The 25,022-nt window shown below is 36.3% G+C and overlaps 2 protein-coding genes across 2 annotated transcripts; one reads left to right on the top strand and one right to left on the bottom strand.

Annotated features, from left to right (window-relative positions):
• The first annotated feature begins 5,882 nt into the window (after positions 1 to 5,882).
• On the top strand, positions 5,883 to 17,133 carry LOC144435311 (dapdiamide synthesis protein DdaC-like). The gene is made up of 4 exons (XM_078123905.1): positions 5,883 to 6,476; positions 10,460 to 10,642; positions 12,560 to 12,692; positions 15,033 to 17,133. The coding sequence occupies exons 1-4, from the start codon at positions 5,943 to 5,945 to the stop codon at positions 15,329 to 15,331; spliced, it is 1,149 nt and encodes a 382-aa protein (XP_077980031.1). The 5' UTR covers positions 5,883 to 5,942; the 3' UTR covers positions 15,332 to 17,133.
• On the bottom strand, positions 15,008 to 23,520 carry LOC144435493 (uncharacterized). Its single transcript, XM_078124085.1, has 4 exons — positions 22,601 to 23,520; positions 20,131 to 20,269; positions 17,599 to 17,740; positions 15,008 to 16,414 (listed from the first exon to the last, which is right to left on the bottom strand). The coding sequence occupies exons 1-4, from the start codon at positions 23,518 to 23,520 to the stop codon at positions 16,281 to 16,283; spliced, it is 1,335 nt and encodes a 444-aa protein (XP_077980211.1). The 3' UTR covers positions 15,008 to 16,280.
• Positions 23,521 to 25,022: the final 1,502 nt, after the last annotated feature.

The raw sequence follows: 25,022 nt of genomic DNA, 5'->3' as shown, positions 1-25,022 counted from the left end.
AAAATATATTTTTATCTTGTTTCATACAATATTGGTATAGATAGGAAGAACACTTCAGACATTGTGACTCTATAAATGAAAACTGAAAACAAGTTATTGTGATACAATGTTACCACTATAGTCAGACTTCAAAGACTTCTTTGGCAACAATGCATCACAGTTACTTGTATTTTGTTTTCATTCATAGTTAGTAGACATGTTTGAAATGTTGTCTTTATCTACCAATATTGTATGAACACCGATAAAAAATATATGCATTTGTTGCAGACACTGTTTTGGTAAGGCTACCTGAACTTGGCAGTAAGCTTGGTATGTCATCTTACCAGCAGAGAATACAATCTGCAACTTTAAACCATATTTAAAGGGTTGTTGGTGGCCGAGTGGTCAAACCACTTGCCCTTTTACCACTACGGTTGGGGTTCGATTAAATTTACCACGCTTTAAGTAGAAGAGTGTCGTTCAGTTTGACTCTATCGAACAATGCAGGTTTTTCTTGGGTACTCCGGTTTCCTCCTGTATTTAACACTGAACCCATGAGGGATGGCCCTCACTGGACCTCTTGGGAGACAAGTGTTTACATACTTAAAGAACTATCCAGTGTAAATAAAGATTATTATTAAAGGTTGTTGTGATCATAAACCTGTTATTTGGCCACAGTTGTCATCATTTGGTTTTCTGCAATATTAGTATGTTGTTAATTGTGGAATGTCTACTTTTGTGGTGTGATTGAAAGTCAACTGTAGGTGAAATTGATGTATTTGGAATCAGAATGATGCAACTTATAACATTGTTTATTCGTCCTTACGCCATTGGCCAAAATGACAATTACATAATTTAATGAAAAACAGAATACAGTATAAGTGACATGTGATTGTGAATTAGTGAAAGCTATCTCCATTCAATCTTCTTCTTTTTTCTTTTATTTTACCTTTTTTACATTTGTTGTAGGAGTATTCATTTTTTCATTTTTTAAAAGAAACCACACAATCCGAGAGGAGAATAAACAGCTACAGTTGGTGATTGGAGATGGTCTGTACATATATTTGGAGTGGTGTGCTCATGTGCCCAACACAAGTACACCAATTCAATTGTACAGAGGGAGTGCTTCAAGCTTAAATCAGTGATGTAACTCTCCCATTTTTGTGCACAGCTACTTATTAAATTATTATGTATTTTGCCACACATCCACTGACAGAAATATGTTATGACTGTAGTTATGGGGATATCTTAGAAATCACAGATGTTAATCTGCATACCAAACTACAAAATCAACTGGAAACAGTGGTAACTGGACCCCCGTGATCACGATCATATGACTGTAATATGTGCCCAAAAGACAGGCTCATGCAGTCATAGTGTTGGTTTTGTTGGCCTTGCTATGCCAAGTTTTTGTAATACATTGTGAATAAAGAAGTATTGAAGGGCATATTTTGTCGTTAATCCTTTGTATTGAGAATTTACCCCTAGTTTGCATATTTTGGAATATACAATTGGTTAGTTTTGTAAACTGCTCTCCCTCCTAGGTTTTGCAAATTCAAGTAACGTCAAAGTTTTTACTTTGCGTGGCCTTACCAATTATACACTACTTTATTTACAAGCTTGTTTTCCGTTCTTTGCAACTTTCTATCAGCCAACAAGCGTGCACGATCACCAATGATATTGCTTTGTCTGCCATCTTATATTAAAGGGGCGGTCATTTTTAACAGACCGGGTGTATTTGGTGAGGGTTGTTTTGAAAAAAAAAACAGCTTTTGAAGTGGGGTATGGGGGCTCATTTTGGAGAACATCACGTGGTAGAGGGGTCACTTTGGAAAACAAGAAAAGTATTTGTCACTTTGTAGCCGTGAAATGATTCCTTAACACCAGTAATTTGTCACAACTCTACTGCGGGAAGAGATAACCCCTTCCATGCATACCCTCCTCATCCATAATGTTTCCATGTATGCATGCGCCATGTTCACGACTATTCTAAAATACGAACAAAATACTATTGTATGGGACTGTGCCTGCGAAATCAAAGGATTTAGACCACGCCTTGAACTTGGGATTAGAAGTTCATTGTGATTAGAGGTCATTATGTAGACTAAAAATCAAATGGACAGAATAGTGTTGTTATGGTGATACTTGATAACTGTTTGTACTTGATAAAATACTAAATACTAGTAAAGTTATGTTTACTATTGACGTAAGGTGGCTGGTCTCAAATCACTATTGAAAGGCTGACATCATGGTCAGTTTGACACCTATTTGAACATAACGATATTTGATTGGCTGCAACCCAGTCTGGTTGCTTATGTGGGATATTGGGCAGTATTAGTAGAGTCGTGGTTAAGAGATAGAGGGCCACTTATTAGCACGACAGAATCGGGAAAATAATTACAGTTAAAAATAAATACTGTAATTATTTTCGGTATAAATTCTAACAATTTTTGTGGGGGCAAAAACGTATTTTTTTGCCCTCACGGGAGACATTCAGTTTAAATCTGGTTACAAATTGGTTTATATTGCATTCTGTCAACATTTGTAAAGACCAATTTTGATTGAATCGCATTCATTGCATAATGACAGAGTCAACCACATATTTGTAAAATGAATAACATTAACACAGCATATAATATTACAGCATTAGAGTAAGACACTGTATAGTTAATAGAAAGTGATATACAAATATTGCAATGGGGGGGGGGGGGGCTGGAGTTATTTTGGAAAATGTGGTCTTTCCTGGCTTTGGTCAAATTAACATTTCTTGATTATTTCATCAAGAATGAATGTAAAAGCTACACGACGCCAAGATATGTGTCATCAGACGTTTTGTCTGATGCCCACCACATGCTAAGGGAGCCTTCAATAACTTTAGGCTGGAGTCAGAATTTGCGGAGGGGGGGGGCATATGGGGAGAAATTATTTTTGTCAAACAAAAATTCGCAGCCTCCCCCCCCTCAAGTTCGCACTCACGAAAAGTCATACCCTCCCCCGAAATGAACCCAAGAATTTTCGTAACCCCCCCCCCCCCGGCTACACATATTTTAATGTATAATGATACAGTAACCCCCCCCCCCCGCTCCACTTCAGAGTTGTACAGTAAGGTTTACTACATTAAAGTAACAGTGAAAATCAACTTCAGCGTCCATACATAACAATGAGAGATTTCTTTACAAATATATGTGGGCTTTGCGAAAAAGGTCTAATATTGGGCTGCAGTTTGAGATACTTAGTCAGCAGGGTTCTGGGCAGAAACAGCATCCCCCATGATAGCTAGTGGGAAGGGTCTCCCTCCCACAGTAAGCACTTTAAAAAGAATAAAGACATGTAGAAGGCCATTTAATGACATAAACCATCAAACCATACGCATTATCGAAAGCCATAGAGTACTAGAAAATTGTCTTCAATACCCCAATTTTACTCAAGCCAATACACTATTATACAACTGTATGGCTATATTACCTACACTTTAACTTACCTATTTAGATATTTTGGCAGACACACACATTTGCTTGGTTATCGACTGCCTCATATTAAATGTATGGTTGGTAAAGGAAGTGTGCAATCTTACAAAGTACTTAGGTAAACCGACTGCTCCTTAGGTTTGATTGTTCAAAAAAAATCTCCAGAGAGAGAGAGAGAGAGAGAGAGAGAGAGAGAGAGAGAGAGAGAGAGAGAGAGAGAGAGAGAGAGAGAGAGAGAGAGAGAGAGAGAGAGAGAGAGAGAGAGAGAGAGAGAGAGAGAGGGGGGGGGGAGGGAGAGACAGAGACATACAGACATACAGACAGACAGACAGACAGACAGACAGACAGACAATAGAGATACAGACAGACAGACAGACAGACAGACAGACAGAGGAAGGCATACACAAATACATTCGCATGGCTGTCACCCAACTCATCACTGATATAGTGGTTCCTCATGCAGGATCTATTCTTGGCCCCCTATTGTTTCTAATTTACATAAACGACCTTCCAAACTGTTCAAACTTCTTTTACTTTAAACTTTTTGCCGATGATTCCAATCTTTTCCATGCCTACGAGAATAACTCTTTTAATACAACAGAGGCAAACGTCCATCTCACAAATGTCGAAAAAAGGTGCAATACAAACAAACTCACAATAAACTATTCCAAAACAAATTATATGCTTCTTTCACCTCATCATAAACATATCAATCACCATGATGATCTCTGCATTAATAATGAAATACTTAAAGAAGTGAACAATAGTTGCTACCTGGGTATTATTATTGATAATCATGCTACATGGAAATCACAAATCATCAAAGTGCTCGGTAAAATAAATCCTAAAATTGGCATTATATCTAAACTTCGACACTACCTCCCAAAATCTGTACTTGTACTACTCTACAATTCACTTATCCGTCCTCACCTATCATATTGTTTAGAAGTCTGGGGAAATACGTATCGTTCTTCATTAGATCCTATCTTAAAGGCACAGAAAAAACTTGTTCGCATTATTACTTTTAATGATTCTTTTACCCATAGTAAACCCCCTTTTCACACTCTTGGCATTCTTGATATTTATAGTCAATTTAAATGTCAGATTTGTATATTTATTCACAACCTTATTAATAATAGACTACCAAGAAATTTCAGCGATTATTTTTCATTCATTCAACATAGCTACCAAACAAGATCGGCGACGAATTGTAATATTTCCATACCAAGGAAAACGTTCACTCTTAGCCAGTACTCTCTAGACTACCATGGTGGTAAAATCTGGAATGACGTACCTCACACGATACGTAACATCACCAACAGAAATGTATTTAAATCAGCGATTAAAGAGTACTTTCTTATCAGACAATAAACTTGCATATTCTGTAAGATATTGCCAGTCTTATCAAATTTTGGCCTCTGGATGCATCAAACTTTACCAGTTGTTGCAACATTCCAAAGTATATGTATAGTTTATTATACGTGTATGGTTTTTTTTTTTTTTTTTTTTTTTTTTTTTAATTTTTGTGCTGGGAATTCCTCCCAGCGATTTTCTGTTATGCAGACAAATACAAACAAACAAACACAAATGCTACAGAGATCCATTCGGGTTTGGGACTACGTGACAGGGCTATACTGCACGCTCTATATCACGTTGCTGTGGAACTGTCAAGGCTTTCCCAGTCAGTCCACAGGCTATCCCAGAGTCACCCAGGCCCGGCAAACCGTCATAGCACCTGCGGGCTCCGTATACGTGTATGTTTCCTTCCACCTGTTTTATATCTTTTGACTGAACTATTTTTTTTCCTGTGTAAATACGGTATTTTGTAATTATTCCGTACTTCATAGCTACTGTAGTCAGTGTAGAGCAATTGTATTGAAATTTTACATTCCTGTTTTAGAAAGCCCTCATTATTTCTCATTGTACTACGAATTGTAAAGTACCGTGGCAAACTCGGGAAACAGATTTTTACAAGCTACACTTTAGCTTTTCCCATTTTTCCGGCCATAGAACTCTCAATTGTATTCTAAACAGATGTGTTGTGCAATTTCTCTAGTTTGTCAATTTCTGTATTGTATGGCATACTGTGACAAATTCATTCTATGGCAAATAAAAAAACAACTATGACGACATAGCAGGGATGCTTTCATATGCAAATATAAATACTCGCTCAGCAGAGCATGCAGAGGGTGTCATGAATGACAGACAGAATGTGGCAGCAGCATAATTTCTAACGAGATTTTCACTATTCGTGATCACTTTTTTCTCCTCACAACGCTATAGAAATGTGTTGTGGATATTTTTTTTATTGATTTGATGAAAAGTGAAAAATAAAATTGCAGGCATCACATTGAAATTATAACTTTGGTGTCAAGGTACGTGTCACCGGAAGTTTGTCTAGCGTGTCCTGTACTGACAGAGTGCTGCATGATGACTCAATAGCAAGTCTGATTGTGACCTCTCTCGATGTTGTGTAAATGGTCATTCTAAAACAAAATGGCGATGTTGACAAGACAAGTTTTTCGATGTTCAACGTATGCCTGCCTAAATGGTGTAAGAGTCCGCACCTTGGCATATTTCGTGTATCATGACACATTGGAAGTGCCGAAAGAATACACACCTGCGAAACTAGCTGGTCGACAGTGGCTTACTGGTGCAACCAGTCAAAACAACAACTTTCCCGAGTATTTGGCACATCCGAAAAGGTACTTCCCACCTGTATTTGCAGCCGCCAACACAAAGAATGGTACTAATGTTTTCATTAAAGAATGGTCTTCAGAGGTCAAGTTGGTCATTGACCATGAACTCCATAAACACGGGATGGTTTTATTCAAAAACTTGCCGCTGTACGGAGTAGATGATTTCTCGAAGTTCATGACATCTTTGGGTTTCAAATTTATGAGTTACGAAGGAGGCACGTCGTTTCGACAGTTGCTGAAGCATGGTGTTTTCACAACAGACGATGACGTGGCTGATGTAGGTTACGAACCACACAATGAAATGGCGTATGCAAGACACTATCCAAACAAGGTAAACTAATGCATCATACGATATTTCTGTACTTTGGGTATTGACATTAGCATAAAAAGGTTAAAACAAATGATTGAGGTCTTACTGTATAACGATGGCTATTTACAGTAGCCAATACATATTACCAGGCAGTATCTCCTACAAGTTATGGACTTGCACATGTATTCGATATGGTCCTAACCGCACCCTCTCGTATATTATCACTTTTACCTTAAAAAAATTTTTGTTCTTTAATTTACTGTAAATTTTCTTTTTTGCACTTAATGGCTCATGGTCAGAACTTGTGCATACATTTCGCCATGTTAGTTTAAAATGCATGAAAAGTGATGTATGTTTTCTATTTACCTTAACATCAGTAGTCGCTGGCGAAACTCTTATGTCATATTACGACATCTACATAACCACAACCACACTTCCTATATTGCCGGTCAAGCAAAAACATTGACGTGCGAAACGGAAAAGTGGAGTCGGCCATATCAAAAAGATAACACAACGCCCAGTGTCTGACGCTAGAATTTCATCTCTCAATCTACTAAATGTCATCGTTTAAGGCGGGTTGAGGTAGCATGCTAAGGAGTTACCAGAATAGAACACCAACAAGGGGAAAACCATTAAAAACATTGATTCGGAACTTCTAAACTTCATCCGGACCATAAAAAGGGCTGATTACACGAGTTTGCGAACTATTGCACGATTAACCGTAACGTCTGAATACATCCAAGACTTTCTACCTGAGACTCGGATACCCCACTAGGTCATAAATGTCTGCTACACAAGTCGTCCAAGTTGAGTACCCCACCCCCACAAACAAGGAAAAACATTTTCTTTTAATTTTCTCTTGAGTTGCTTTGATTTCGACTCCTCGAAATGAAACTGACATGACAATGACTCGTATGGTATTCACATGAAATTTACATACTGACCATAATTCCATATCGCCATTAAATGAAGTACTTTGTTTTGGTTTTTGCTTTGTTACTATGGTAACGAGATTTGCTATACGTCCTTTTGGAAGCATATCGCTCGATAGGTCAGCAGTGTCACCAGAGCTAGAGGGCGATTGATGGGGCAAAAGCACTAGGTCAATCATTTGATTGTTTGTGCGTATTTTCTCAAACCATTGATGTCTTATCGATCCTAAAACCATGTTTGTCATTACAAGAAAAACAACAATGATAATTATTAGAAACCGTACGACCGATCGTGGAGAAAACAAAGTGAAAAAGCTCGTATTTAAAAATGGGGCTACGACCGTATGACCAATTGTTGACAATAAACAGTGAAAAAATACTTCTTCACTTGGCCAAGACCGTACGACATACCACCTAGTGCACCTTATAATCAAGTTCTCACCACTCATCCGAATGTACCGATAGAAACATCTTTGGTAATATCACTATACTCCACTATTTTTTCCTTTAGTGCTCGGTATGTCATGGAAGACCTTTTCAAAAGTTCTATTAGTTCAATATCACCATCTTTCAACTTGGGATATGAACCCCTTTTGCCGTTCACTGGTCTGCATGATACACATTGTTGCCATATGCGAGCGAAATGGTGCACCATCTGCAAGCAGGACGGACTATAGGGGTCTATGAGTTTCCGACACATGTATTCATTCCCAATGGAACCCCGGCCATTACACATCCCTGTATCAGTATAGTAACGTCCAATCTGATTAAAATCAGATGTAGATGTCGGCTAATCATTCATTGCTATTTTACCTTCGTTATTTTGCCTGAATTGACCTTCTTCGTACAAGTTTGCATTTTTAAACATGTTCCAAGATTAATAAGGCCAACTCAGGCAATATAACGAAAGTAAAATAGCAATGAACGATTAGCCGACATCTACCTCGGATTTTAATCAGATTGAGTAACGTCCTGCCAATTTAAAATTAATGAATTTATAGTTTGTTTTTCAGTAGATGTATTCAACCAAAAATATATTATTTTTTAGCTGTCTCGCCAACTTTACTAGTATTATAATTTATAGTATTAGTCACTAGTCACTGACTCTATTGAGTGTTTATGTATCATAAAGCCTACAGTTCAAATTGCAACAAATTATACAAGTTGTATAAAAACTATCTACATTGTCTCCCCATGAAAGAAGTATCCATGGTAACATTAATAAGATTTCAATGAGGGGTTCTAAATATTGTACCCCAAATCAATAAATACATCTAGTAACATAACTTTTGGGCCTCACAGTGCAGTGTGTACACTGCTCGAAATGATGACAGTGTGCACTTTATCATGTGGCTAGGTACGTATACTCCATGTGGATCAACAGGTACTGATATGAGTTATTTCCTATTTCATAGTGACCACACCCCTCAATACAACACTAGCAATTTCCTTACATGAAATCAACATTTAACTGTTTCAACAATGCGAGCATGAGATACAAGGTGCGAGATCAATATATATATCAAATCAATGTAGGATGAAAAAATTAAATTCTTTTACTTTTGGGGTGTTTTTTTTTAGTTGTCTAGTTCTCATACTACAGAAACGATTTTACTTTTTAATGGGTCTGTTTGTACCCCTAAACATGCAATTATTTTTTTTAAAATATCCCCCAAATTGAGAAATGGAAGAATTTTCACTATAGCACAGCACTAACGTAAAGTGTCAACAAAAGAACTATTTTTCCTCACTACATACTGGATTTGTATTCATAGTATTACTACATAATGATTTGAAATTGGATGGACATTTTAAAATTTGGCCAATTAAGTTAGGGGGGGGGGAGACTAAATGTTTTTAGCTTTTTGTCCTACATTGAACTATTGATCTCACCCCTAATGTGTTGATTTATCATACATAATTATGTACTGACAGAACTATCCCTTGGTGCCCATGTGTTGATACTGTACATTATGAAATTTCATGTGAATTTTGTCCAAACATTTTGAAATTTGGAAGGGGGGGGGGGTCATAATTATGAATATTATGACCACTTTGGCTTTGGGAGAAGTGCATGAACTCTACACATGAATAGTTCAGTTGCTTTATCATACATATGAACTGACAGAAATATACCTTGGTGCCTGTGTGTTCCAATATTATACAATATCAAGTGATTTTTGTTCAAAATGTTGAAATTTTGATGGGGTGGGGGGGGGGGGGGTGTCACATTTTTTACTGGCATTAAAAGCTAACATACGCACAATGACTTTTGTTGTATACTTATGAAGAGGCATAATATTTCATGAAATATTTCTGTCAAAAATGTCTACATTTAGATGGGGTGTGGGGTTACAATTTCAATTCTAGAATTTAAACGGACGTGGTAACCCACTATTATTTTGTCATTGATAAATAGCTGGAATAATACACTGTACACATATAGCATAAAAAAATAATCTATCACGGACTTTTATCCTTTTTTTGCAGTTTTCTTACATTTTTCTTTAAAAATCGTAAAGCAGCTGGGGATAAAATAACATAGTATTTTATGAAATAATGAAAAGAAATTACAAACAAATATGTCTGGACATAATTCACACTAAAATATGTAAGTTCGTTAAGTGCTCCAGGGATAATCTTTAACTGTCAAAAATTATGATGTAGTTAATTGTTTGTAAATCTACTTATTTTGACCCAAAACAATATGTGTAGATACAAGAAACGGTCATTATCTTGAAAAAAGGGTGGTGACATAGTATTTTCTTTGCATTTTTTACATATTCAGATATCACTGCTTAGGTATGCAAAGTATAAGAAAAATCTATCGACTTTTTTGAATTTGGCACCTCCCCCCTAAATGGCTTTATCATGAATCACGAGAAAAAAGAATTACCAATCACGAATCTCGAGCCCATGTCTTTTATCTACCATGCGATAACATCATATCGGGTACCTCAGTCAGTCTTTTACAGTCACTTATATCCTAATTAACTCATCAACCATTTATGAAGATTAAATAAACCAACGCTACTCTGCATTATCGAAGTTTTCTACATATTTCCTCTTCAGATATTCTTCTTCTGTGACGTTCCACCAGGACCCGGATGTGGAGGAGAAACTGCAATAGCTGACGTAAGAGATATCCAACAAAGATTACAACCTGACGTATTAGAGAAGTTTGATAGACTTGGAGTCATGTACCACCGTCATTTACCATTTGGTGCCAACAATATGGTCGACACTTGGCAGAAAGTATGACTTTCATTGTATTTTTTTTATATTTTTACTTATCTAATTTTAAAACATCCTGTCATCATTTACCTGTAAAAGCATTACAACTTTACCAACTAAAAAGAGAAAGGATCATTGTGGCATGTACACCTTGGAATTAAACTACAAATAACTCCAACTCATTCTCATCAGGGGTCACTATGCAATTTTTCGATATAGAGTTCCGAATTGATACCAGCATTAAATCATTTTAGAATCCAATATGGCGGCCAAATACTTTGTTAACTCGATGGAACATTGCACTGTTATATTTTTGATCGATACTTGCTGGTTGTATAATACAAGATAAATCAAACCCCTCGACGGTCAAGTTAGGGTTTTCTGCTGGAAAATCTGAAATGTATCCCACATCTTGCTTAAAATGGTTAAAAGCACGAACTGTAATATGTCAGCAGTTCACAAATATAGTTATGTCTTTTCAGTTAAATCAACGAAACAGAGCAGATATTATAAGAGTGTTGACCAAAATCGTTCACTTTATATGACAAGTATGTTGTTTCGTGTAAAGTACATACGGATATCATTTGATATTTATAATGAAAGGATTACTGAGTAAGAAAACAATGGTAGCCATTTGAATGTGCAATGTGGCTGCCATTTTCAAGATGGCCACTAACCCAAATATTTCAAGTAGGCCTTCAACTACAAAATGGAGTGGGCAAAATGCTATTGGGCAAAATGCATTGCCGGAATGTTTCAGTGTCTATTCCTATTTTTTTGATCATGCTGAATTGTTTTTTTCAACTTATTGACACACACAGCTTACAGGTTTTAAGCCTTATTATCTTCTACCAACACTGAAACATTCTGTTACTCCTTTCTTACTAGTTTTTACAGTTGTGTACAACGCCATTGGCGATATCTTCAAGTGAAAATGTCAAATTGTGTAGGTAAAATATATACTTAATCTGAGTATTAAAGGTTTTCCATATGTACCCAAATGTTAGCTCTGTGAATATGCAACTTGCACCATATATTGATGTTTCCCCATCACTCAGATCACTATATAGAGAACAGACCCATGAATAGTATTACCACAAATAAACAGTAAGGTGTGTTTTAAGTAACATATATAGCCATCTACTATGCAATTCTGCCCATGGCAATTAATTTCAAATGTAAATCATATGAAATTTAAACTTACACTGATTGCATTGTATCAAATGTTTTACACTAGTGGTATATTACTGGTCACGTATCGTAAATTCCCAAACAGGTACATTTATAGCACCTCTTTCTGAATTCACTTTCTTTATCTTAAAGTGATCATATTGATGGGAATTACGCATTCATTTTTTATTTTTGTAATTGGTAAAACAATTCAACTATGGTTTCCACTTTGAAAACGATATAAAGCAACATAGAAAAAGTCAATTTTTTGGTAGGTTTCACATAGTATTCACCGGCCTTTTCCGAGATGGGTTGATTATGCTATCACTTTGGCCTCTATTTTAAAAAAAACCCTCACGAACCCTGATTAATATTTTGTATTTAACTGACTTTTGAGTTGGAGTTTTCTTAAACAAAGAAATAGTACCAGTTCAAAACTTGTATTTTCAAAGCACCAGTTTGTTTGGCTATTGCTTTTTCTCATATGGATTGTTTTGGTTGCATTTTTGGTCTTACAAACATTTTATAACAATTTGAATAGATATAAATATATATCTTTATTGCATCAGAGTAGCTGATTTCTCAAAGAGACATATAAAGTCACAGCTATTGGCAAAAATATGGATGTTTGCATGGCTCGGTATTGGGAATACCACTAGGTGCTAATGTATGCCGCTAGATGGCGCTATTCAATTGGCATATCAACATGAATTTGCAATCAAAAGTTATGCCCAAAAGTACTTATCCACCTACCCACACCTTTTGTAGGTATTTTTCACGGAAAGCAAGAAAGAAGTGGAACGTCACCTTCAGAATACCAACTCCGACTATCGATGGAATGCAGATGACTCACTTTCGTTTTGGCATGTCAAACCAGCATTTACCAAACACCCTAACTCAGGTAACAGACGACTTGTTATTTGGCATGTAAAACCAACTTTTACCAAACACCCTAACTCAGGTAACTTATACATGTAACATGTACATCGCTGTTAGCACATGTATCATTTTTGTCCCAGCCACGCAAACATAGTTGTTTGCAGATGTTGTTTTGGAAACGTCATGTAGAGCTATAAGATCGGGAAAACCTAGGTATAAATATAGTCCGAGTGACATTCTAGCCAAATATAAAACAAAATAGTAGCTTTCCGATAACTCCCACCGACCCTAGTTTAAGCCCCCGGCCCTAAACATTTCTGCATGCAAAAAGGTAAATGTTACAAAATTACTTCTACTTCCGTATACACCTTCATGCCTTTGCCTAGATCATCTGTGGTCACGTTTAAAAACAATCGTATTCCAGAGAGAAACCAGGTCTTTTTAGACTATAACTGTACAGTCTGCATTCCGTGTTCGTTCTAAATATAATTGAAACAAAGAGGCGTCCAATGGATAACCAAATTTCTTAAATAAAGCAGAGTATTTTTCCACATATTATAAATAAGGTTAAAGATACTAAATATCGCTTCTATATTAAACTATTTACCCCAAAAGTGAATGAAAATAGTTCGACGAAGAAACGAAGAAATTCACTCAACATGGCTGCCGCGAATCGCGTTAATTGCACAGATGAATTAATTAACTGAAGTAGATTCTCGAGGAATGCTCCTACTTGAAGATCAGTCAAACAGAATACCTAAATGTACTTGAAATGTCTGAAGACGGTACGTGTAAAGCAGCTTACAGTGACGCGTGACGTGACGACTCGAACAGGAACAATATGATATTTTGTAGAACAAACTTCAATGACATTCAATAGAATAATTACACGCACACTCCAAGGCGGCGAAAAATTAACGAAGTACAGGATTCCACAAAAATAATTGACAAAGATAAAAGAAATGATAGTATCCTACACACGTCACCTTCAGAATACCAACTCCGATTATCGATGGACTGACGTAGATGACTCATTGTCGTTTTGGCATGTAAAGCCAGCATTTAGGCCTAAAAAATAATTGTTTTGTTCCGCTTACCCGACCCCACCTAGATATTCACTGCCGACCCTAAAATACCGAGAAAAAATTACAAAATCGAAAAAATTGTGAAGCCTCACGAGAAATAGTGGATGCAAAAGCTGCCATCAACTTAAAAAGACACTCTCAAATTGTTCGTCCAATCTGTAATGGCTGTACATCTGATAGGAAGAAATAAATAACACAGAGAACATTTGGAAAACATCCAAACATCCAAACGCAGCTGCAGGTAACAGATGGCGGCTGTCGTTTTGGCATGTAAACCAGCATCGGAACATCCAAACTTTACGAAACATCCAAACTCAGGTATGACTCGTGATAAAGTCATGTACATCGCTCTTAGCCCGTGTATCATTTTTGTCCCAGCCATGCAAACATGGTAGTTTTCAGATGTGGTTTTGTGAGTAAATATCGGTAAATGTTGGTTAATAAGACATGTAGAGTGTAGTTTTTGTTTACTGATGTCTGTTACAACCACTAGCAATGTATTTTTTCACAATGCTGTTGAGTTTTGTTCACCTAGTGACTACGCTCGTCATAGTCTTAGTGCTATCCATGTCTCCTTATGACGTCATAAAATCCCGTGGTCTAGGTGGGACCGGAAATACCCGAAAACTCTCGAAGTAAATCCGAAGGGAAGTGACTGAAAAAAGGTCATTTTAAGGTGTTTGCAGACGCTTTTGAAAAGTTTTAAAACCAGAATGCATTTCACAAACATGTCGTCTAGCAAATTAGCGATAGTGAATGTGAGCATTTTGAATCACCTTTAAGCCAAGACACTAAACAATTGTTTGCATGCAAAAAGGTAAAATGTTAAAATTTACTTTTATTTCCGTGAACACCTTCATGCCTTTGCCTCGATCATTTGTGGTCACTTTCAAAAATAATCGTATTCCAGAGAGAAACCAGGTCTTTTTAGACTATAACTGTACAGTCTGCATAACGTGTTCGTTTACTTAACTTTTAATTGTCTTCATTTACATCTTTTACATAAAAACATTATGTTTTTCTGGAGTCATGTTATCGGAAATGTTTAAAAACAATTGTCTTATGTGCCATTTTAATAATATTGTAGTCAACCTTGTAACTGTCTTTCAAACGGAAGCCACATTATTTAAGTATTAATATATATATATATATATATATATATATATATATATATATATATATATATTATATATATTATATATATATATAATTAATTATTAATTAATTATATGTATTATTAATCAAATTGATATTGATCTTATCTCTTCTTTTTATAGGTGACAAAATCTGGTTTAATCAAATCACCTTACACCATGGATCCTATTATACCTATCACCCTCGCTGGGCTGGAGTTCGTCGTCCTGGACACGAGTATCCCTCGCATACCTACTACGGCGATGGAACGGAAATAGACATCGCAATAATAGAGCATATCCGTGATGTCATTTGGCAGGTTGCTGTTGGTTACCAGCCCCAGAGAGGAGATCTGCTGGTTTTGGACAATCTACACATACAGCATACACGACTTGGGTTCACTGGTCCAAGGAAGTTATATGTCAGTATGACAGTAGATTAGAACTAGAAAAAATCAGGAAACTTATTTTTGCACATGACCATGTTTCTTGAACGTGTTTGGCAATAAATTATCAGTATATCATATGCTGATATGGAAGTATAATAACTTTTAAAATCCAGTTTGGCTTCTAGATAACACTAGTAGTCACTCACTTACCTTATATTGAATATTTATGTTTGATTTCTAATTAATTAGGTGAATTCATTACATAAGTGCATATAATTAAATATTGGGAATACTAAACTAAGGTATCAGAAAAATGTTGAAACTTATGATTGTGTTCCAATCGAATTGTTTATTGGACTACAGGTAACGTTGTTATGATGTGTATTCGACAAAGTATGGATGGGGTGGGATAGTCAAAGTATAGATTATTTGAGGGTTCGATTCGAAGTATCCTATGACATAAATAGTGACAAGATTATCTCCAAAAGCTTTGTCACATAGATGAATTTGTTCTATAGAATATAAGACACAAAATAACAAATAAGTGTTACAAATCAATGGTGTTAACGTTTCGTCAAATATGGAAAAAAATGACCTCTACCCATCTACGTTTTTGCTGCCGACCCTAAACTTTGTTTTTTACGTATTCGAGAAAAAATACAATAAAATAGCGAAAATTGTGAAGTCTCGCGAGAAACAGTGAATCTGTCTGCACATCTGATGGGAAGAAACCAATAACGCAGAGACCATATTGGAAAACAACGGAAAACATAACCACCTGAACTAGACACTCGCACATTAAAAAAAATATCTACCTACCCCACTTATTCTAAATTGTGTGTAATCCGAACCACAAAGATTTGTTTTAGGCCTTAGTATTTGTGATTGTTTTAAGTTGAATACTGTTGTGCTTTCTAGCAAGAAACAAGTGGTATTAAGCAAATCTTCGATTATTCCTAGTCATTTTATCTTAAATTTGGGAATGTGTTGTATAAAACGCGGTTCACTTCTTCTCAGGTTTCCAACTAGGTAAGTCTTGCAAGTTAATGGTGAGTGATCCAGTGTGTGCAGCCGTTCGTCCCATCGAAAGAAACGACGTCCAAGATGATTGCTTCCACCCAAGGAAAACGTCAGACTCTGTTGAGTAATATTTTGATAATGAAATATAAATTGTCCTGAATAGTTATGAAATTGAAAGACATTAACTATACCTTATCAACACATAATATCACTTGAATAATTTGAATTGATTTTAGGTGATGACTAGCGCACCATTTAAAGCCGAACATTAATTCAATAAAAAGAAAAAAATATTATCATGGTTGAAGAGATGGTATGGCTACTGTTTATTGATTATTTTCACTTAATCTTATGAAAATAACACAACCCACAATCTAGTGTACGTTCGAGCCTGAATCAACTATTCGGCAGCATATCTTGATTAAAGCAAGATATTATCAATTGTGTTTTTTTCCCTTGCAAAAGACAACGTTTCGGAGCTTCATCTCAATTGATATGTCGTTTCGGCAATCTGTTGTAAACTTCCCGGGGAAACCCCACAATGTACTGCAACATGCGGAACACATATCTCAACACAAGGGGGCAGCTGGTGATAACGAGTATTGAGAGAAAATTCATGGATCACGTGGTCGATTTCAAGCGTCCTGATTTGTTTATTCGATTCCGCGTCCCATCCCTCTGTATTACTAGTATAAACAAGAAGACAGACTGAATCTATTCGTATAATTGTTTTCTGGAGTCTGCCATATCATAAACTTATTATGCGATTAAAATTTTTTCATACCCATAATCCCAAATAGGTATAAGCAGGTTATTAGCTGAGCTTATTACAAATAAAGAAGCAAGTATGTAAATGGGACTCAAACATATTCATTTGACTTGGGCCTTTATTACATGTATATCATTACCATTTTCGGATTTCACAAGGATTGTTGCCACATGCCCCTGGTATAACGAAGGTGTCACAGACTACAACACCTTTGAATACACCATGGAACTATCACCCTCGTGATACTGCCATGAATACATCAAACCGATCCGCAATCAATACGAACACCAAAATGGCATCTGTTACCAAATTAAACCGTTTTAAACGTATTGCACCAAAAAACACCCAGTGTGTGTGTGTGTGTGTCTGTCTGCAAAAAACTGAATGCGCGCGCGTGCAGTGTGTGTATATAATTTCTTAACTCAACATCTTTTCATTATAAAATTCATAGAATATGCTTGATCAGATAATCATACATCAATTTACAATGTGCTATGATATCTAAAAAATATCGCATAAGTGTTATACTTACGTCTACATATTTCTTGTTCTAACAGTGACAGCATGTAGTCATCACGTTTATATATGTCCAGTTCGTGATGTTTGTCACTCATTAAATACTCATTATCAAATAAATTGGGTATCTTACTTCTCTTTAAGTTTTTCATAAAAAGCTGTGAATAAAATTACATTAGAAACATATCAACAATATAGCAATCTGGAGAACTGATCATGGAGATACGGGTAATTGTGTATACAGTTAAAAATCATGAACATCACGTACAGAAGCCAGCTTGAATGGTTAAAACGATGAAAATTGCTTTTATACCCTAAGTGTTCTACCTCATAACTCTCGTCATGGGGCTCGAAACGTTCCAATGCACCTTTGTTTTTTAGTGATTTTTAATTAAATATTTTTGAGGAGGTATTATTCCCAATAATCTTCATTCAGTCTGAAAATATCAAAGGCATTTAACTCATAGTGACATCGCCCCCTATTTCACCCTAGGCGAATTGGATTTGCACAATCATAGACACGGGTTGTCGAGACGTTGAATGACGAGGGTATATGTAATCCATATATTCAAACTTGTCAAGACTTGTACATGGTACAAATTTCCTTTGTTCAATCCAAAAATATGCCAATAAAATTGTCATTACGAATTGTATACGAGTAGTGACATCCCCCATATATCACGGGTTAATTAGTGAACAGATGATTGAAGTTATGACAGACACAAATATTTTGAAAGGAAACATACGTCTCTACTTTCATATTTTTCAATTTGGTCGATAAATGCATCAGTATTAGATTGAAAAGTAAACAGCATCTGATCGTTACCCCATGATGGTGAACAGCTGTAGTGGATTGGATTACATTAAACTCAACATAAACCAATATAAATACATGTAGATGTACAGAAATTCAACAACTGTTACTATCGGTGTTTATTTACTCCAACTCATGATCAAATCATTTTTTAATTAACAAAATTCGAGAATGTTATGTTACAATAAGGAAACCCATAAGTTTCGGTGGAGTCTGTATCATTGTAAGATAGCCATTTTGAAGATCAAGTCAAGTTTGATAACTAGACATCAGTGAAACGGGAAAGGAGTTCTGAATTTGGAATCAATTTTTTATATGATTACTTGACATATGTCGACATTCGATTTGAATGGCACATACATACATACATACATACATACATACATACATACATACATACATACCCTTGTGTGGGTCTTATATATCGACTGACTGTTATTAATGACCAATCAGGGAAAATCATGAAGACAACTGTATCTGCAGAATCGCAAAGTTATCTAATGTCCCTGGCGCGAGTTTATTTTTTTTACATGTGAGATCCAATTAATGCCATCCAAGCAGGAGTGATTATCACAAGACAATCATATCAAAAGCTGACTCCTGACTGGGACTGAACAACGTCCACATTTGGAACGCTATTTTCGTAATAATATACATGAGCTCCGAGTGTATTTGGAAGGTGCATAAAATACTACAACTTAGAAGTGGTAGGTGGCATAATGGAGGGAGAAAGCGACGAATTAATAATGACGGACTGGATTTTCCCACACTGGCTTTGCCAATTTACCGACAGTTTAATACAGAGGAAGGGCTCACCAAATGGATGCCGTCTTCTACTGACAGCAACACATTATTGCAGCCAAATTTCGACCTAAACTTTGACCCTTTCTTTCCTGATGGCTAATCCTATCTCCTTACAAACTGGGACAATTGAAAGCAATGAACAGACTGAGGAAGATCAATGTGTGTTATGGAGAAAACGATGACACAGACAGACACACAGAGACAGACTTCCGCCCACTAAATACATCTCTTCCTTACGGAAGAAAAAAGTGTTGTAACTTTTTTTAAATCAGGTCCCAGGTCTGTCACCATATGTTTCATTGTGTGTTAGACTCTGACATAGAATTTGACATATAGAAACCTCATTATTGTTAGGATAAAGGTGTCCAGCAAAACATTAAGTGTCTCTCCAGGTTTCCATTGCTGAACTACAGGAAGACAAAATGTGATTTTGGCTCAAAAGATGGCCGTTTCTATGTTAACACGCTTATTTTTGAGGGGGGAAATGGTTCCCGTGTGCCGACTAATACCTATCAAATACAAACACATAAACATGTTCAACCTAAACACATTAAAACTTCAATATGATCCACAAACCCAACGCATAGTATTTTTATTTTATCCGAACAAATGTTGGTTTTAGTCTTCCTACACCATGTTACATATTGTGCTCTAACTTAAGTTGCAATAATTTTTGGCTATGTCATTATGAATTTGCATTGTCATCAAGAGTTTGATATATGCTGATTATTTTCCGGTTGCGGTATCTCGAGAACTAGGCCACTTTTCAGGCCTCTGTTGCTCTACTAAATGGTCCATTTCATTTGAATGTAATTAATACGCTGTTTCTTTATTTATATCAATATTGAAATATGTCTAACATGTCTAAAATACCGAAATATGTCTTAAGGAAAAGGCGTCCGCTAATGTATGAATTACAAATAATCTTACCGCTGCATATGGTGGATAAGCAACATATGTACATGATAGATTATATTGATGAAGGAGCATACGGATATCGCGAACCACGTTTACGGCATTTTCATTAGTCTGTACCATCAAAGGAATTTTATCACATCGAGATCTGCACCTTTAGAAAACAAAACATGGGTATAATTTGTAATTAACAATAATATTAATCTCAAGGCTCATTAACACAAATATATACACATACACGTACATGATCACATACATACATACATACATACATACATACATACATACATACATACATACATCTAGAAAAACAGGTTCGTCTAGTTGAAACATTGGCTTGGCGATGACATCAGCTTCGATAGTTCAAAAGTAGCCCAGAAATGTAATGATTTCTTTACAACCATAGCATCTTCATTAGTGAACAAGTTAACTCTTAGTAAAGGCCGTTTTGGTTGTAAACATGTACACGATTTCTACTCAAAACAAAATGTATCTCAGAACTCAGAACTCTTTTGGGTTATCTGCTGTTGACGAGTCGGTAATTATCGATATTATTGGTCAAATCGGCAAGGACAAAGCCACTGGCATAGATGGCCTTCCTGCTAGGTTTATCATCGATGGAGCCCAATAAATTAGTACTCATATCATAAACCTCTCCATTCACCATGGAGAAGTGCCATCAGAACTAAAACGTGCTAGAGTGGTACCATTGTACAAAAAGGGAGATAAGACCTTCGAAGGCAATTATAGACCAGTGTCAATTTTGAGTGTGATATCCAAGATATTAGAAAGAGTAATTTACAATCAATTTGAACAGTATCTTCAACAGAATGACCTTTTATATAGATTTCAATTTGGTTTTCGGCCTAGGTATTCTACAGACACCTGTTTAATCCACCTCACTGACTGTATCAGGTCAAACATGAACAAAGGGGAATTGACCGGTATGGTTTTGATAGATCTACAAAAAGCTTTTGATACAGTTAACCATGCGATACTGTTGGAAAAGCTCGGTGCCTGTGGCGTGAGCAAACAGTCAATGCAATGGTTCAAGTCATATCTGTCTGGTAGAACTCAGGCCGTAAACGTGAATGGAATCCTATCTAACCACAACCCAGTCCATTGTGGTGTTCCACAGGGCTCTATATTAGGACCCTTGCTTTTTTCGTTATATGTATATGACATGCAATCAGCAGTAACATGTAAATTACTCTTATATGCAGATAATTCCGTTCTTGTGGTGTCTGGCACAGATGTTGAACAGATCCGAGCGAAGCTTAGCACGGAGTTAGAACATCTAAATGAGTGGTTAATTGATAATAAATTATCCTTGCATCTCGGTAAAACGGAATCCATCTTGTTTGGCTCTAATCGAAAACTAAAACAATGTTCGGAGATGCAAGTTTCGTATGGCGGTTCGATATCGCTGCCAGACAATGTGTTCACTACCTTGGAGCTGACTTGGACCAATCCTTGTCAGGTGAATCTATGGCAGCTAAGGTTGTTAAAAAATCACACTCTCGTCTGAAGTTTTTATATCGCAATAAGAAATTCTTAGATACTAATATCAGAAAACTATACTCGCTAATTGTCTAGTTCAATGCCATTTTGATTATGCCAGCTCATATTGGTATAGTGCCTTGACTATGAAAAGCAAACACAAACTACAAACTTCTCAAAATAAGATTATTCGATTTGTCCTGGATATGCCACCGCGGACTCATATTGAACCAACTCACTTCAAAGAATTGGGATGGCTCCCCGTCGGCCACAGGGTTTCATATGTTAAGCTCAACCATGTACATAGAGTTAGAACAGGATTGGCACCGAAGTATCTATCCGATCCATTTGTTTTTAATAGTCATGTATATAGAACTAGATCCGGTCCCTATTCTATTCCAGGCGGGGCTCGGTTTTATCAGAATAGTTTTGTTTATACAGCCAGTGTGCAATGGAACAAAGTACCAAGCTTAGTAATGTACAGATGTAACTTCTAGTACTCTTTTAAAGAAAAGGTTGAAAGGATACTTTTATGATTTAATGGATCGATGTGTAAAGGATGACTTCCTTTTTAACTGATTGTTGTTTTGTCTCTTGTGAGTTTAATCTGTATTTTGGTAAAGTTGAGTTTGTCTGTTCTATGTGGGACCACAGTGGAAATAAGTTTTTAACTTTTCTGTGTTATCCCAGCACAATAACGTTTATTTTGTCTGTTGTAACTGTTTTCTGTATAACTGTGTACTGAATGTTTATTTTCTTGTGCTGAAATAAATCAAATCAAAATCAAAATCAAGTACATACATACCTATACATACCTATACATACATACATACATACATACATACATACATACATACATACATACCTATACATACATAATTACATACATACATACATACATACATACATACATACATACATACATACATACATACATACTGGATACTATTAGTACATCGATACAATCCATCAAACTTGATCTTACCCTTCACCACTCTTATTCCTCCAATGTATCGCAAGATAAGGTTTTCCATCACACATCCGATCCATTGCAGCTTCCGCTACATCACGAATTCCCTTTGATCGCTGTAGGTATCTATCAATCTTTGCTGAGATATTGTTTATTTCGGGTATTGTGGCATGCGGATACGCTAACATATGGAACATTCCTAAACATTTCATCTGTTCGTTGTGTGGACCTACACCATACGTGTCATCATGAACTATCCTCCTCTTTTCATCTTTACTTATTATTGGAAGATCAATTCCATACAGCTTCCGATATATCAGTCTGTGCATTTCATAATTTTCTAACCTATCTGAAGAGTTTGCACTGGACATTGACATCATAACAGCGTTCACTGTGTTGTTACATTCTCGTTTAAAGTTCTCCAGTGATATAGTATGAAGCACTTTATGTAATTGGTCTACATCAAAAGTGGAATTGAACATTCTCAAGTCCGTTTCTAACCCTCTACCTTGACTGTGATGTCTTGGGAACGATATTTCTACAATGGATCTATTTTGATACATTGCCACTATTGCTGCAATCCTGAAATTCCTGTACAAATAATTAGGACCGCTATTGTAGTATTCGATTGGCAACAGGTATCTTGCTGTCTTATAATTCGCTACAGTGTCCTTCCTCAAATCTTTCTTGACTGCCTTATCAGATGCACTGTCCTTTGTCGAATCTCTCTTATTTTCCGTATTTGTCGTCAAATTATCAGAGTTCATATGAGTAAAAGAAGACGAAATTCGTCTGTCGCCCGTCGGTGTTTCAGATTGATGAGTGGAAATGTCGGCAGAAAACCTTATCTTCGAAATTCCAAATTTCTCCCAGTAGAGGATACATCCGAATGTAAAAGTGCAGACTAATATGAAAAGCAAAGCTTGCTTGGCCATCCTGATTTGTGAAGACAGACGACGATGAGCGAAATATGGTGATGACAGCAAAGAACCAATATCGAATGATTGATGGCGTAAATTATTATTATCGATGTTAAATTGATGAAACAGCTGCCTCGTATCTTTTTATACAGAGTCTTAATCCTTTACTCGTTTTATCCTGTATATTTATGCCTACGGTTATAATTCAAATGAATGGAAGATAGATATTCATTAGTTGTAATTTTAAATCTGCACTGGTTGCAACTGGAACATTTCTTTTCCATCAAGCAACGAAAATATATTCGCTAAATTAAGAATTGTTCAAATACTAAGTTATAAAAAAAACCTACATCATACCTGTTAATTAAGGTCGATTTTATCTATACGTAGTTTAGTGACAGGGTATAAATCTTACAAATCTTCATTGAAATAGCCTTGATGTGGTAGCGCTCAAGTAAAATTTCAATACTGAAACACAAGCTGATACTGTCAGTCACTGAGATCGGCACGTATTCATTTTTATTTGTGATGAATGATTATACGTTTTAGGTGAGTATTTAAAATGTGGGATACTGGTTTCAGGATCTGTACCGTAATATATAATATAATTAATTACGTTCATTACCGTGGTACAGTCACAGATACAGGTGTACCTATAGATAAATCGTAATCAATAAACCTTATAATTATACAAAATTGAGAGGTATGTCATTGCATCTAACACAATTATTTAAAAACTGGCCCAGCTGCAGATAGTGCAGATTTAAAGTTCACGAAACGTTTACATGTATACGCTGTCCATGTCTACCATTCATGTTTACTGACATGATCGCAATGGCAAAATTAATACGTCAGTGTCCCTCGGGCCTGTGGGTCACTCGAACAAAAGGGTGGAACCGAGTTGGGGTGACCCACAAGCCCGAGGCAAACTCATATATGATGTTGCACCAAGACGATCAGTCAACATGGATAGGTGTTTGTAACACACCATACCAATTCCCCCATTGCATGCGCATGCGGTGCCAAAAAAGTATGATAAGTTATGATGTAAGCGTACACATCGTAGGGTTATCATAAGCATATGGCAACAGTGAAGGTAGTTCGAAAAACAGCACAGGAATCTGCAAAAGTTTACTCCTTTGATAATTACCACCTTTGTTCATTCCAAAGCCTTTGTGATACAAAGGTTGCAAGTTTGTCTTCAGAAAATTGTAAAAAAATAACATGAAGTTTCTAAGCTAGCATCTACTCCACCAGCAGAAGCTGACGCCATACTAGTTTACTGTGAAAACATGCAAACATGCACATGTGACGTCATCAGCTTTTAGTGATAATGTCCATACTGTCATCATCACGAAAATTGTTGATCGGTAAACACCATTTGCGTTGACCAGTGCGAAAATTCTAAATACCACGTGACTACGTATTGACAAATTACAGCATATAGAACATGGAGTAGGTGTGTTACAGTAGAGGTTGCCGCAAGTTAACATATATATGTAGAATGTATTTGAAGA

Source organism: Glandiceps talaboti, chromosome 5 (genome assembly GCF_964340395.1).
Source record: "Glandiceps talaboti chromosome 5, keGlaTala1.1, whole genome shotgun sequence".
NCBI classification, from domain to species: Eukaryota; Metazoa; Hemichordata; class Enteropneusta; family Spengelidae; genus Glandiceps; species Glandiceps talaboti.
The sequence above is the reverse complement of the archived record's forward strand: the minus strand, read 5'-3'. Positions and strand labels throughout refer to the sequence as shown.